At 45.2% G+C, this 16,043-nt stretch overlaps 1 protein-coding gene across 1 annotated transcript in view; it reads left to right on the top strand.

Annotated features, from left to right (window-relative positions):
• Positions 1 to 3,849, top strand: part of LOC129385796 (papilin-like) — a 92,906-nt gene extending 89,057 nt beyond the window's left edge. Inside the window, exon 30 of the mRNA XM_072289512.1 lies at positions 761 to 3,849. Within this exon, the coding sequence (XP_072145613.1) occupies positions 761 to 915 (155 nt within the window). The 3' untranslated portion in view covers positions 916 to 3,849. The remainder of the gene's footprint in view (positions 1 to 760) is intronic.
• The last annotated feature ends 12,194 nt before the right edge of the window (positions 3,850 to 16,043 follow it).

Below are 16,043 nucleotides of genomic sequence, written 5' to 3'. Positions count from 1 at the left end.
GCAGTACCGAACAATGTATAATACTATTAAAGCAACTATTTCCTTTAACTGTATTATTTTTTGTGCCTATGTTTGTTTGCTCGTGTTAATTGGTTTGATTATTTGCTTTTGTTCGCCTTGTCTTCTGCTAATTTATTGTTCTCTGCTCTTTCCCACTCTTGATATAGCATTATAATAGGGCTGTAGTATGTATAAATGAATGAAAAGGACTGAGGGTTCAAAGAGGAACAACACAAATCAACACTTGTTTTGCTTCAACGTTTGTTCCTATTGCGTTTCTCCGTGCAGAGCAATAGAGCAGCTTTGAGACAAGTGAGCAAAGGAGATGAAAAAGCACTTGCTTTGGCATTATATTATGCCATGGCTCTTAGTAAATCCTATTTATCATAAGTGCACTTTTTGAGATTTTGCAGTTAGGTAATTAAAAGTGATGCATTTTTTATATGTTGTCTAGAGAGTGCGAACAGTTCACTTGAGTAAATGAAGTGTAAAGCATGCCTCATAAAGCCTTCCCGCATGGAGCATCTCTGCACAATTTTTTTTAAATAAGAAAGGAAGCATTCATAAAATTTTAATCATAGCTTTCAGTGTCTAAAAATACTTTGTTACATTTACGGGCCTTTGCCACAACTTGCAAGCATGAGAACATCATGAGCTGAAAAACTTGTCATAGGGTTACATTCTGACAGTTGCTTTTGGTGCAAAATTATCAGCAGAAGCAAGTGCCCAGTGCCTTCAATGAATGTCATCTTTTTTGCAGATATCTATGTTCCGGAGTCGTGCACTGACAACCCCCGCTTTGCCAACTGCAACCTCATTCTGCGTGCTCGTTACTGCACGCACAAGCACTACTCAAGGTTCTGTTGCCGTTCATGTATGCTTGCTGGCCAAATTCATGCTGATGGCAATGAGTAAACCAACGGCAATTGTAATCGATACGGCAATGGTAGTGCAAACGGCTTCAGCAAGGGTAATGGCTTCGGCAATGGCTACATCAGCGGATACAGTAACTGAAATGGTGATACCAATGGGCAGAGGAATTTCACTGGAAACGGGAACGGAAATGTCTAGGCTAATGAACTTGCCTAAGCAAATGTTGTCGATTCTGCAACTCAGGGTTGTTATATTGCTCTCCCAGTCTTTTCCTATTCTATTTTCAGTGGTCTAAACTCTCTTCAGAGTTTCCAATGACTCTTTCCTTCTTTACACATATTCTGGTGATTGTGGCACTTAGTGCATGTGTCTTATCATAGAAGTGGGTGCTTATACTAATGCATCATCTTGTTTTTAACAAGATTTTTCCTTCTGGACTCAATTGAGAGCGTAGTGTCAACACATTTGCCAGGACTGAATGCAAACATCTTTGGTTGAGACTTGTCAAAGTGCCATCTGAAAGAAATGCAAAATTCTCAGCCTTAGGAACAGCACCAGGTTGATAATCAAGACCGATTGCGGAAGATGCAACATCCTCAGCCTCAGGAACAAGATCACATCGATCTAATCAGCGCTTATTTCTTAAAATCACTTACAAGCTTTACACTGATGTGTTAGCAATTTATTTCATCATCTTGTGTAATTAATTATTCCCTAAGTGGGGCACAGTTCCACAGGCTGTTGTGTTCATTTGTACTACTTTGAGAAATGCATTGGCCTGGCGATAAGCTGATGTCAGCTTAGTGCGATGGCATTTGCATAGTGCAAGCATTTTCCCAATTACCTGGTCGCTCACCTTGTTTTCACCATTTTCCTACATGTATTCCTTTAACACTGCTTTACCTTGCAGAAGTCATATGGCGTTGTGTGCAATATGTCAATCCTCAGAAACAAAAAACAAAAGCCATTGTCATGCAATAATTAGTTAAGTCAAAGAATGGCACATCATTACTTGCGGCATGTGCACTTTCAAGAAAAGAGTTACTGCTGAAGCACCAATGAAGAACTGAGGGCCTGCAAGAAATAAATGCTACCTATATTGTGCTCCTTTGTTTATCATATACATACATGAATTGTGATTAATACGCAAATTCCTTTAGCGACAAGAGCTGTTACTTACTTCGAGCTTGTGGCCTACTTGTCATTATAAACGTGCCTATACCGCCATTTGTGCCATTTCTAAAGGGTGCTTGTTACTTGTGACAAAGTTCCTGCACATATTGTGCTTTGATATTGCCAAACAAATTTCATTATGTAATAAGCAGCAATAGGGCTTTATGAAGGCTGTTTACAAAAGTCTACTGATAAGACTTGCGTTTTAAGCATAGAAATCATGTCTTGGCTCGTGCAGCAAGAACTTCAGCACAGATACCGATGGTCACCTTATTTATAGTCAGTGTTGTATTACGCCTACAAATTATGCTCCCCACATGGTGTGTTCCACTTGCTGTGCTCGTTTCGCAAAACACTGGTTTTTAAGCCCAGTGGCCACGGACAACAGGCATGTGCCGGTAATCTTACTCGCTTACTGCCAAACCGTCATTGCATGTCTCGTTTTTTTTGGCGTGGTTTTGTCGGAGTGAGTCCCGCTGGGCGATCTGGAAGAGTTGCGTGAATCTGTAAAGTGAGTGTGCGGGCTTGCATCTCGACATGCCAGACACTCAGCATGCCAGAAATGCTCCATACCAGATCAAAGCGTAGGTCATTGGTTACATTGCAACAACTTATGGTGATGGAACCCCTGTGACCGTCCTTTGTTTTAATTTGACTATACCGCTGTCACCTGCTTTATTGAAAGGCTCATTGAATAATCGTCGACATAGCTTGAGCCTCGAAAGCAGGAAGTGCTGCTGCAGTGTGAAAAAGCAGTACATATCTTGCACAACTGCTTACATATAGTGCTAAAATGAAGCAAACTGATCCTCTCAGCTGGTGGAAGTAACATGGCATTCCTTTGACGTTTCGGCCAAGTCTGTGCCTCAATGATAAAGGCAAGAAGCGATCGGCTGTGGAAGAGTAATTCAATTAGAGAATAGCAGTAGTGAACATGAACTCATTTTGAGCACAGTCATAAAAAAGCAAATCGTGTGCCACAGAATCCCCCCATGGGCTCTGGTCGTGCAAGAGATATAATGGTATATAACTTAAAAGAAAACCTCAGACCAGAGATTGTCAGAGGCTCAGACCGAGGGCGCAGACATCATCAGACTTAATGACTAAATGGGATTCAGCTAAGAAAACATACGTCCTTGAAGTATACGGAGTTGGGTATTCAACGAACATTCAGCATGGAATGTACAATGGAATTCCAGAAAGCTTTATTTATAAGTTTTCATTTATTTATCGTCACTCTTCTTCCAAAATTTCTGTCTGTTTGTCCATATGACTACAAAGACAATGTCTCATCTAGGGGGCACAGATCTTCCTCCAGCCGTTCCACAGTCCTTTAGTCGATGCACCCAACATGATCCCGAGGTTGAAAAAATCGATACACATTCTGAGAAAGACTTACTGAAATAAAATGTAGCAAGAAAAAAAAAAACCCGCAGCTCAGCGCGAACAGCGCATAGAATGCTCAGACGACGACAGCGGCCACCTTGACACTTTCGCGAAATACTTCACATTCACAAGTACACATTTCCCTTGCCTCTACTAGAGCAGTGCGCTACTGGACAACATTCTTCAAGCTGAACTACCTGTCAAAAGAACGTAGTTCAAACGACGCGTCCCAACAAAAGATTTTTGCTCAACAGGTATGTCGCTGTTAGCCCAACCTTGTTTATGCGATTCGCGGATACATTCTATGTATTTTCTACGTACTGCCTTCCTTACTTAATGCCTCAGTTTGATGCCTGTAATGTATTTTTAAATGAAAAATTAAATAAAAATGTATTTTCAATTTCTCGCCCTCCTCCACCTAGAGCCTTTCTGTCCCCTTTCCTACGCCAGAGTAGCATCTAGGCGACTAGACATACGCCGGCATAATTCTCTGCATCTCAGTAAAGAACTTCAGCGCTTTCTCTCGTTAGTTGTAATTTCTATGCGCGGACTTGACTTCTGACTGCTGTTTTCACTTTATTATGTTTTGGCACGTTGTTTTTATGTGTCAATTATCTTCATATATAAAAAAGTAGCTAGTCTTGCTTGTCGTATGGCTAGCTTCATAAAAAATCATAAACCCTACGAGCTTTCATAAAAAAATCTCGTATCAGCGTATAAGCAAGCCTTGGGACTTCCGGCAAATACGTCAAACGAGAAATTCTTGGTGCTCGGCGTGCACAACACACTAGACGAACTTATATCATGAGAAGCCAACAAACACTGACACCATAAAGACTTATACTGACATAAAAATCGAGCTTAGACGAACAGGCGAATAGACGAATAGAGGAACTTAGTGAGGCGCAGAGAGTAGCGCAGGCTGAAAGGCTTACACAGAGTTTGACGGGGAGAGACATCTTAGATGACATCGGAATAACCTACGAAGCACAGCACAGAGTGCCGAGAGACCTCATAAGGAAAATAAGGGAACATCTATCAATACCATCAATCCCGAGAAACATGCACTCGGAGTTTCACCAAGATCGAAGAATCGCAAGAGCGGGAGCTCTCCACAAAAGATTCCGTAGTGTCAGGGACGTGGTCTGCGTGGACGTGGCGGAGTACGCAAATAGACAGAGTATGTCGATAGTTGCTACGAGTCTAGAGGGTGACTCCAGCGTTAGTGGCACTGTAAGAACAGGGAAGGCGGAGGAGGCTGCCTTAGCACTGGCAATAGCCTCCACGGAGGCTATAATCGTAGTAAGCGACTCCAAGACAGCCGTCAAGAACTATGCAAAAGGAAGAATCTCGCTGGAAGCGCTGAGAATTTTGAACAACTTTCGTGAAGATCGAGGCATTCACATTATATGGGAACCCGCACACTCTTCACTTCCCGGGAACGAAATAGCGCACAACCTGGCTCGAGAACTGACGGACCGAGCAGGCGACACGCAACAAATACTGAGAAAGGAGAGAGACCGGACGACCAGCTTTAACGAGATCATCGAACACTATAAATTGGGAAGGGCTCCTTTCCCCCCGGCACACTCCTCGCTAAGTAGACGACAAGCGACGGCATGGCGCTTCTTACGAACAGATACATATCCGAACCCGGTGGCCTGCCACCGCTGCTACCAGGATTTTTGCACGGATAGATGTAGATTCTGTGAAGAAAGCGTGGACCTACACGATATGGTTTGGGCTTGTCCTCGGACACCCACCCAGAATAAAATAAACAAGACCAGAGAGTAGCGGGAGACCGCGTTGCTCAGCTGTGCACCGGAAGACCAACTTAAGGAAATCCAGCAGGCGAAAGATGCCGCCAGGGCCCAAGGCCATCATGTAGGTAGAGAGGCCTAGGTCTCAAATCTGCTGTACTAAATAAAGTTTATTCCTCATCCTCCTCATCGTTGGTCTCAGAATCTAATTCATCTCAAGGACGGAATCCAGCCACGCTGACTCGTCGAACAGTGGGAAGGTAAAGTAAAACGTACTATGGTCTTGTACTAAATATCTTATGCAAGGAAAGTTTTTGAGAAAATAGAAAAAGTAATAACACAAGGCGCTAAACGGAAATGAATAAGCAGAGCTTGCAGGAGACCTGCGACCTGCGCTGTTTGACAGCGGGTGATCTCTAAAGCTCACGGAACATTTCATCAACAATTGTTGTCGGAGGCCATCGTGTAATGCCGTTGCTGGGCCACGCTGACATAACCGGGAGTTCTTGAGCTGACTCTCTTGACCACTGCTGCCGATGGCGTTCTGGACATAAAAGAAAGCGAAAGGAATCCTACTTTTCCAGTTGGCGAATTTCAGATCTTAAAGCCGCATTGCACTTACCAGAAGACAACCGATGACATCACAGTAGGATAAAAAACAGAAAACAAAACATGGCCTCCGAAATCGTGACGCACATGATGAAACGCCGCCATCTTGGAAGCACTTATAACCATTGCAAAACTTCGTCGCAACGTTATTGAGCTCACGAGAGCTTGATAGAAATAGTAGGCCTTGAATATCGCTTTCTGACTTGCTGAATATACAAGAACTAACTGCAGCAGAACGCAGACTCGTACGTGTAATCACTTTCCCTTACGTCTTATTCTTATTTTAAGCCAGCAAGCATAGCAAAGGAGTTGCTGAGAATCGCATCCGTTCTCCACTGACGTGTCAAAAAAGGCCGCATGCCTTCATTGTACCATGAAATGCTAAAACGCGAGTGTCACGGAATATGGACACGCAGTACACCATTCTGGACAGCAGATTATGGCAAGTCTCGCTGCAGATTTAATTTTATTTCCTTGCCAAATCTAGAGGAGGTTGGAGACTGACGAGAAATAGCCTGACGGAGGACTTAATAGCCGTGTCAACAGTTCGTACAGCACCCAGGTATACGCAAAATAATATGGGTAATAAAAACTGCAAAAAAGCAGTTTAATAGATTGCAGAGAACCTAATCACGCGTGCAAACACACATCTGCATATACAATATTGCATACACAACTTGGGACAACATAAATGGTGGAGGGAGTCAGAAACAAGATCACAAATTGTCGTGAAGAAGCTTATCAAGACTATGCGAAGCGCCCAAGTTAAAATCGCAAGCGCGCGGTCGTCACTGCGCCAGTCACCCACAAAATCTACAGAATAAATAACACTGCTGCTTCAACTAACAAGAAATAACAGAAGCTGCGCTCGTCAATCACCAGCAGGCCGAAAGTTGTTGCGCAATTCGTGGAGAACTCCAGGTGGCTGTACTGCTTGTCGGAAATGTACACGCGCGCACGCACACAGATATGCAGAAAACAAACAAAAATGAAGCAATACGACGGCACAAAACCAAAGGGAGCGACCACGCCGTCATGCGAGTCTTGCCTGTTAGAAGATACGACAACACAAAACACAGGAATTAGCAATTTTCTAGTGCGTACTCCCGATTATGCGTTCTCCAGTGCAAACTCGGGAGTTCTCCCTGGTATCGCATTTTCTAGAAGGAACACAGTGGTTACTGAGTCATTAAGTGCAGGTAACTGGAAGGACCAGTCGAAACGAAAACGAGTAAGCGTCATCGCTGTAGGGTGACTACATCTCTTTCGTTCATTCTCATCAAAAGAAAAAGAAACACCGATGTAGTGGAAATATTCACCAATCAAATAGCCCTCACAGTTACAATCAAACATCTACTCCTGCGTCTTCGCGCCAAAATCACATTTTCCCGCCAATACGAAAACGCGAGGAGTCTGCATGTACCCGTCAAAACCATGCGCAAGCAGCGCATCCGTCTATCATGCCTTCGTCCGACGAGCAAACCGGCAGATCACGTGGTTCAATTTAGCCAATAAAACGCCTGCACGCGGCACTGAAGAGCCAGCCAGCCAGCCTGATGACGTGGCGCGCGCCAAATCTTATGGCCCAGTGCTCGCAGTAGCGGCAAAGACGCCGGTCTTGTTGGTTGTCCCCCGCCATCCTTGAGTGACAATGGTCTCTTGGCGGGAAGCGTAATGAATTTCACGCGCAGCTGTTGCGTCACGTTCCGCGATCGTGGACCGGTTGGACATTTTAACTAGACAAGCCGCTTGCTGTCCTTTGGGCGGCTTAAATATTGACGTGCCACAAAGCTCTGTATTCCTTGTGGTGTTCGCCGCCGGAACATTGAGGGTATGTTGCGCGGGCAGTTGAGACGGCTGCCCGGGGAAATAAGGAACACGGTTCGCCTCTACAGACCTTGAGAACGCACAGCAAGGCTTCTAAATGTGAGTACATACGAAACTAATATGTAGTAAATTGCACGATTCACTGCCTCTTCGAGTTATAAAGCGCGTAACTGTGAGCACTTGTTGTGGTTTTGTCATTTCTTTGAATTCGCGCCTAGTTCGTGCTTCTTTAAATAAGTAGCGAGTATTGTAGCGGTTTCCGTAGTTATGCACGACCTCGGCGAACATAAGGAGTAAGAGCTCGTTGATTTGATAAACTGACGCTGGACGACACTCATTACGCTCGCGAGCTCGAGGGTGAAACGGCAAGGCATGAGACACTACGCCTCGCCGCCATTTTTTGCCGGTTTCTTGGGGAAGGAGGGTGCCATATTGTCGTCTACTACCAAGGGATGTTTCGGAGCAGCTGTTTCGAGCAGCTGTTCCTCTTCTGCAGCCTTCCCGCCTTTAAATATTTTTTCTTCCTGTTAAGCGACGGCTTAGGTGTCTGTGAAAACGCCTGTTATTTATTTATTTTGTTTTGATACGTGCCAGAAATGCAAGCAATACCGGGAGGGTGCGCTCGTTTGCGATTTAACAGCCGCGCACTGCGTTTTTACTCTGCTCAGCGATAATTTGCATACTGGGCCTGTTACTCGCTAGATTTTGCCGAAATTTTCTGACGTCTCGTACATTGCGCGTGACTATTTCAGCAATAGCTGCGATATATTCTTGGTCTGCATCTCTCGTTATATGTTAATGAAATGCGCTGGCGTGTTTTGTATTGTTGTACATGGTCATTTGTGTTCCAAGGGGCTGGTTGGTTCACCTTCAATATATATATATAGAGAGAGAGAATCAACTTTTATCGAGCCCTAAGTAAAGTTTGGTGCGCGCTGGCACCAGACGGGGTCGAACCTTCTCAGTATAAAAATGAACAGCGCATCACATGACGAGCCAGTAAGGAGCACAGGACAGAGCGCTCTGCCCTGTAATTTTTACTCGCTCGTCCTGTGTTGCGCTGTTCCTGTTTTTATTCATTTATAAAAAAATTGCTTTTTTTCTCACTACGTACACTCCTAAACAAATTTACAGCCTTTGGGTCATATCTTGCCATACAGCCTTTGGGTCATATCTTGCCACACGACGATAACCGTCATCTGTCTTGTCCGCATTTCCTTTCGTTAATGCTGCGAGCCCGGTACTTCCAAGCCACGAATGGCATGCGCGTTATCAGCATGACGGAGCATTCTCGACAGGAAAGTAGTGAGCTCAGCGTTTTCATGCAAGGAAATGCACGCAAGTCAGACGGCTATTATTCTTGTTTGGAAAATATACCCCAACGGTTTACGTTTGTTAAGAAGTGTAGAAGTTGAAGCCATATGTGCTTATTTCATTCTCGAACTGTATTGCGAGGGCAGGCTTCCTCATTACAGGCTCGGGAGAAAGGATGCGATAGTGAGCGGCTATTTTTTTGCTACGAGAGATGCTATCTTATTTATTTTCCTATAAACGTTGAATAACTTTTTATTTAGCATATTAGGCGACTGGGGGGCTTCTTCACTCAGTGCTTAATTTGAGTGCATGGTCGCACTAACAGCTCGGATAGATTTTGGTTTGTGATTCTGCGAGTCATCTGCCGCGTAGGCTAAGTTTGCCGTTCTTCCGCTCAGGTTCTTGGTTTGGTCCCCTGCCATCACATTCCGAATAAGGCGGAACGCTCTTGGTGAATGTTAAATTAGCTCGACGGCTCGAAATTGATGTGGAACTTCCCACACCCTGTCAGTGATGTTTCCTTTTTTTTCAGCAGAAATTTTATCAGTGTGCTTGTTTGACACGTGCACGTGAGCTGTGGATGTTTGATCAGGAGAGGTGTGCTTTGATGTCGATAATTAATTTCCTCGACGACCATGCTTTCATTATCGATCAGTTCGGTTCAATGAATAACCCGTCAGTACAGAGATAAGCTCTGAAACACTAAATAACTCTTTTAAATAATAATGATATCGTGCTGTGTTGATAAGAACTCTGCGTGCTTTTTAAAAATATTTATCACGTGAATATTTTCGTGTTAAGAACCTGCTTGACTTGGCGTGGCTATGCTTTTGCCGACTTGATGTGACTGTTTTGGCTAATGGACTTACCGACTATTTTTTTATTCCTGAACTTGCGCTGTGTGTTCCCTATTCTTGTGTGTCTAATCACATGATCTACAGAAAGTTTCATTTTGGTGCTGAGTTTCCTGAGTCTCGCATTTTCCATGCGTGTTAAATTAGGTTGTGGGGTATTACGTGTCGAAATCGCGACATGAAAATGAGGCACGCGTCCGTGCGGGACCTCCGGATTGCCCTCGACCGCTTGTGGTTCTTTGACGTGTAACCAATGCACGATACGTGGATGTTTTTGCATTTCGCCCCCGATCGAAACGAGGCCGCCGCGCCCTCTGGGGCTTAGCAGCGCAACGACAAAGCCGCTACGCGATAGACAGCACGAAGGCCGCTTCGCTCGCTGCTGCTGCCGTGTTTCCTCACGCTAGTGTTTTGACGTCGAATGTCCGCAGTCATCGAGTGTGATATGCTCATGTTTGATGGGCGCGCTGACACCATGCTTATTTACTTAGCAAACGAATGTTTAGAAGTTGGTACGGCCGATAAAAGTACTATCCTTACTTCGTATGGCTGTTTGCTAATTTTCTGTCGCAACCGATGCTTCGTCTTTCGGGCGGAACTGCCACTGTTTTGTTCCCAGCGTGACTTGTTGACGCAAAAATATAATCAAGAGGACTTCCTCAGGGATCTGTCGTTTTTCCTATTCTGCTTAACGTTCCATTAGGCTCAAATGCATTGTAAGATACCGCACAAGTGTCTTTGCTGACGACATAGCATTATTTGCGTCTGCGAGTGATATTCACTCATTACAAAAAACGCTGCAGTCACACTTAAGAAAGCTTGACGCTTGCGTTGCAGATATTCGAATGTCGCTTAATGTTAACAGAAGTTCCTTTATTGTGTTTCCATTGAATGTACCGCTTAACATCTCTCTCCACTACCGTGAGGAAATAATTCCGCGAGTGACTTTATAAAATATCTGGGTGTAATATACGGCGCAAAACTGAGCGGGCGAAATCATGTTAAATCTAGGGCAGCGCGCGCTGTTGGTATGATGAGCAAACTTGGCCGACATCACACTGGGCAACGTAGACACTATAATAATGATTTATCGCATGTACTATTGGCCAAAAAGTAAACGGATCACGACTCAAGTGGCCGGAGCGGCTGCGTGGCCCCACCGGGGCGCTGCTATCTCGCTCCGCGCGCTGACGACGAGAGTGCCCGGAGTGACGCCTGACTTCGCCCTCACTCTCACGCGGGGCGGAAACTCCTAGGGCGCATCAGCGCAAGCGATCCTACACCTATACCACGCATTAGTTGTGTGCTTCCTAAGATACAGCCTGCCCGTGCTGGCTAGCACCAGTAAAACGAACCTTCGCACACTCCAGAGTATACCTGTCTAAAATCCATAACAGCCGCACTCACCATATAGCGCGTGACCGCCCTATATCAACGTACATTGCAGTCGACACCCTAAGAGGGCACGTTCGACTTATCGCAAGGATACCATCTCCCCATCTTTCTTGCCTGCCAAGGACTGCGCCGCATACGAGTTTTGGCAGTCTCCTGACTACTCGGGCCATCGCTACTATCTAATTACGTCCCAGCAGCATGGCCTTCGTTGTCACTGTGGTCTATGAATTCACCTCGAATATGTCTTACCATTCCAGACATGAAGAAGGCACAAATGCCGTCAGCAGCATTGACAGGCAGCATTATTGCTACTACACGAGTTCTACAGTGACTGCTTACGTATTTACACTGATGGGTCGGTCATGCATTCGAGTTCAGCAGCTGCAGTACTCGTCCTAGCAAAACCTACAGTGAAAGAATTCAGGACATCGCCCTCGACACCAACGATGGCTGTCGAACTTGCAGCTCTGCGCGTAGCAATATAAATTGATGAATCGGGCAACGCCCCAGAAAGGATACGTCTGATTCGAAGACAGCGCTCCAGAGTTTGCTACCTGAATTACGCCGTGGACCACTACGAACGCCTTTGTCACGGACACCGGAGACATTTACCATAGGGCAGTCGAGAAAGGGCATGACATCGTATTTTAGTGGTTGCCAAGTCAGTGTGGCATTTTGGAAACGAGCAAGCAGACTCAGCAGCTCGATCTTCACATACCAGTGCCGATCGCGTCGCTATCCCCGTGTCAAGAACAGACGCAGCGGGAATGCTCCGTGCGCCTGCTCACGAGGTTACATTGGCACAGTGCAATTCGGCAGACTATAAAAACCAGCACCTTTCTTCCCTGGATCCTGATCTGAAGCTCCGCCTTCCACATGGCTTATCACGACGGGAGGTATCTTATTTGTCCCCTATGCCTTGGAGTAGCTTTTACCAATGCGTACTCCTACCTCATCGGACTGGCATGAAGTCCTGATTGTGAGGTTTGTGGGCGTAAATAGACGATAGCGCACCCTCTGTGTGATTGTCTTTTCAGTGCACCAAAAGAAGTCCTCAGCCCCACGCTCGACAAGTGTGACAACTGGCCCTTTACGGAAGCCAGAATTACTGGTCCCTGGTCCCAGCCGACATCGGCACGAACTGTTTAAAAGTGCTCGTGTGTTTTTTAAAAGAAACGGGACTCATTGAAAGTCGCTAGAATGTGCGAACTGATGCGTTCCTCTTTGTTATTTTCTATCCTTCCTTTCCTGCCCTTACCCCATCCCCCTGTGCAGAGTAGCCAACAGGGTACTTAATCTAGTTAATCTCTCTGCCTCTCAGTCCTTGTTTTTCTTCCTTCCTTGCAGAACTTTTTCAGATTTTTCTCCTGTTTCCCTGAGTACTGTGGGCGAATTTTTGTTGAAGTTGTAGGTAATGGCGCGTTGAACGGTGGAAGTGCTGTAAGGCCCATTCCAAATTTCAATTTGGCCCATCCCCAAATTTAGGTATACCCTTCTCAAATTTCGTTGGCCCACCCCACAATCCCATGTATTTTCTATGGAGCCCTATTTATTCCAATGGGAAGGGTGTCAAGATTCTTGCGTTACAGACACGACTGTGCTATCAAATGCCGGAACTTCTGACTATGCGACAGTTTCACAACCGTTAGAGGTTTTAGGGGTATGGAATTGATCAGCCTGGTTAGCCAGTGATGGGCGGACTCTCTAGCGGACTCTCACACATGGGCGGACTCTCTAGCGCGAGCGAAGTGGATGGGGCCTACACTGGCATGGACAGCGATAGGAAAGAAGGTCAGGCAGGTTCACAAAGGAATAGCTACACACACCTGGAAACTAGGAAGCCAGGAGGCGATGGAGGGGAATAGCTAACCCCGAAGAATGGGGTCACAGTAAATGATACGAGGCAGCATTATCTGGAAGTTAGGAGGGAGGAAGGGAATACCCTAGTGCGTATCGGTGGTGACTCAAATATGGGTAGGTGCAAAAGAACTCTAATGGAGCGTGTAACGGGTGCTAAGCAGGTAGCAGGCGGACAGTTCCCAGGCAGTATAATGGACGCAGTACTGAGAGAAACAAAAAGCGAACTTTCCAAGAATGTTGCGGAGCGCAGTTTGGCAGTGGTAGCGGCGGGGCTAAATCATGCCCTGAATGGTGAAGTCGCATAAGCAGTGGAAAGATTAGCGGAGGTAGTTGACGATTTAAGGGCGATAGCACAGCAAGACCAGCTTTTTGCTCCTGCCCTTGCATTTTCTTTTGCTGTAAAAAGGGAAATGCGAAATAAAGTTGAAAGAAAGCAAGTCCAGATCGCGGTATGCATAAGGCGGAGGTGCAAGTACGGAATGGAGAAATTACCAAGGACGTTGTGGCTATTAATTGGGGAATTAAGAAAGCTAAGCCAGAAGAAATGTTTTGAAGTGGCAGACATAAACAGAGAAGTGCATAGAGCTGGATATTGCGTAGGCTTTACACGAGATGGCATCCACTTCAATGGAATGCTAGGAGCCGAGATCGGCTGGCGCCTGGCAGGCCAGGCAGTAGCTTTTTTAGGGGGTCCACTGCGCCTCAGGGCGTAGGGGTAAGTAGAAACAATGTAGAAAGTACAACAATAGAGGCTGACGCCAATAAAATGGCCGCTAGCAGGTCCAGGAAGAAAACTACGAAAAAATTTAACACCAGGATCAGGTACATAAATATGGAAGGCGGTAGAAAGAGAGCGAAGTGGTTAGAAATAGAACAGCAGTTAAAGCATGAAGTAGGTGTACACGCGCTATGCGAAACACATCTCGGGGATATAGAAAACCCACCGTTTATTCAGGGCTATGTCTGGGAAGGGAGCGACAGAACGGAGAGGAAGGGAAGAGTAGGTATGCTGATTCACGGAAAAACTTGTCAAAGAAAGCCAACTTGCAAAGAACATGTCAGGGTATCAGTTACAATTGCCGGTAAAAAGACATGGCTAGGAGTAGTTTGAGGGATAGGGGACAAATGCAGGCAAGAACAAGGATCTAGTGAAGTGTCTCAAGGACGATATAAAGCAGTTTGGAGAAGGTGCTTATATTATTCTGTTGGGTGACATGAATGGCCACATCGAGGATATGGATGGATAGAGTGTACCGGGAAGTTGATGCTAGACTTCTGTGAGCGACACAACCTAGTTATAGTAAATAGAAACTAAGTGTGAGGGACAGATCACGGGGGAATCCCGTAACAGGCAAACGACCATTGACTACTGCCTAATGTCGCAGGGGATGTGTAGCAAGCTCGCAATAATGGAAATAGAAGAGGGGAAGTACAGCCTCGGAAGTGATCATAAAGGTATAAGTATACAAAAGAGAAATGCAGGGAAGTCAGAGCACGCAAAATAAATGACGAACAAATATCGCAAATAGCGGTCGGCATAGAGGAAGCAATAGGGAAACATGCCATGGAAAAGTGGAATTATAAACAGTTAGAACTACTCATTAGTACAAAAATGAAAGAAAAAGGAGTAAACAGCTGGAGAGGAAAGAGGAAGCCATGAAGTTGGTGGAATAAGGAAATTAGGGAGGTCATCGAACAACGACGGTTGGCATCACGGGAACAAAGAGAAGCAAGGAGGGTGTAGTTATCTGCAGAGGAAATAGGCCAAAAATGGGAATGTTATCGGCAAAAGAAACAAGTGCAAGTCCTCATCCAGGCTAAAATAAAGCAGTCCTCTGATCGCTGGCTGGCTGGAGTTCGCGATGCAACTAAAGGCGGGTCAGCAAAATTCTGGAACCATATAGGCTGGCTGGGTAAAGCGAATCACAGAAAGCACGAACAGATTCACGATGCCGAGGGAAAATGTTTAGAGGGAAATGATGCTGGGAACTACATTTCTTTTTCAATTATAACAGTCATTTAGGAAAGACGATAGGGTAACCACCTCAAATGAGGGAGCAACACAGGATAGCTCAAAAGAAAACACCTTGGAACTGACCAATCTTAACTGTAAAAGGCGGAAGCAAATGTTCCAAAATGCACGTCCGCAGGGATAGACGAAATTCCAATCAAGTTGATGAACTTGGCCAGAGAAGCAAGGGAACGCTGATAAAAGCATTGGAGGCAGTCATAACAAATAATCAAATTCCGCACAGCTGGAAACAGAGTAAAATGAATTTGTTTCATAAAGGGAAAGGCGATAAGACGAAAATAAAATCCTTCCGACCGATTACGATAACATCACTTATATATAGGCTGGCGATGCAGGCGGTGAAATTAAAAATGCAGTCATGGGTATAAAGTAATCGAATACTCGAGAGCTTCAGAACAGGTTGAGAAGTGGTAGGCGCTTAGATGATAGCCTGTTCGTGCTTATCCAGTTCATAGAAATAGCTAAGGCGCAAAATAGACCTCTCTATTTAGCCTTCCTGGACATAAGCGGTGCATACTACAACGTGAACAGGGAACTCCTGTGTAACATATTAAAAGACGAAGGTATCGGTCAGGAGGTGATTGATTTCCTACAGGAAACATATCGAAAAAATGTTCAAATAACATGAGAAGGAATTAAGAGTAGAACTGTCGAGGTACACAAAGGATTACGGCAAGGTTGTCCTCTATCACCGCTGCTGTTCATGCTTTGTATAAGTATGGAAAGAAGGCTACAAGCAAGCAATCTAGGGTATAATCTGTCGTAGAGATTAGGCGGGAAAATTGTTGAGCCACGACTACCGGGTTTAATGTATGCGGACGATACTATACTGTTAGCAGATAGCCAGGTAGATTTGCTAACTCTGGTTAATTATTGTGGAGACGAAGGAGGCAGTCTAGGTTTCAGTTTTAGGGCAGCTAAGTCCAGTGGGATATTTTTCAACGATACAACTGATCAGGA

This window comes from Dermacentor andersoni, chromosome 7 (assembly GCF_023375885.2).
Source record: "Dermacentor andersoni chromosome 7, qqDerAnde1_hic_scaffold, whole genome shotgun sequence".
In the NCBI taxonomy this organism is placed as follows: domain Eukaryota; kingdom Metazoa; phylum Arthropoda; class Arachnida; order Ixodida; family Ixodidae; genus Dermacentor; species Dermacentor andersoni.
Note: the sequence above shows the minus strand (reverse complement) of the source record. Positions and strands in the feature narration are given on the sequence as shown.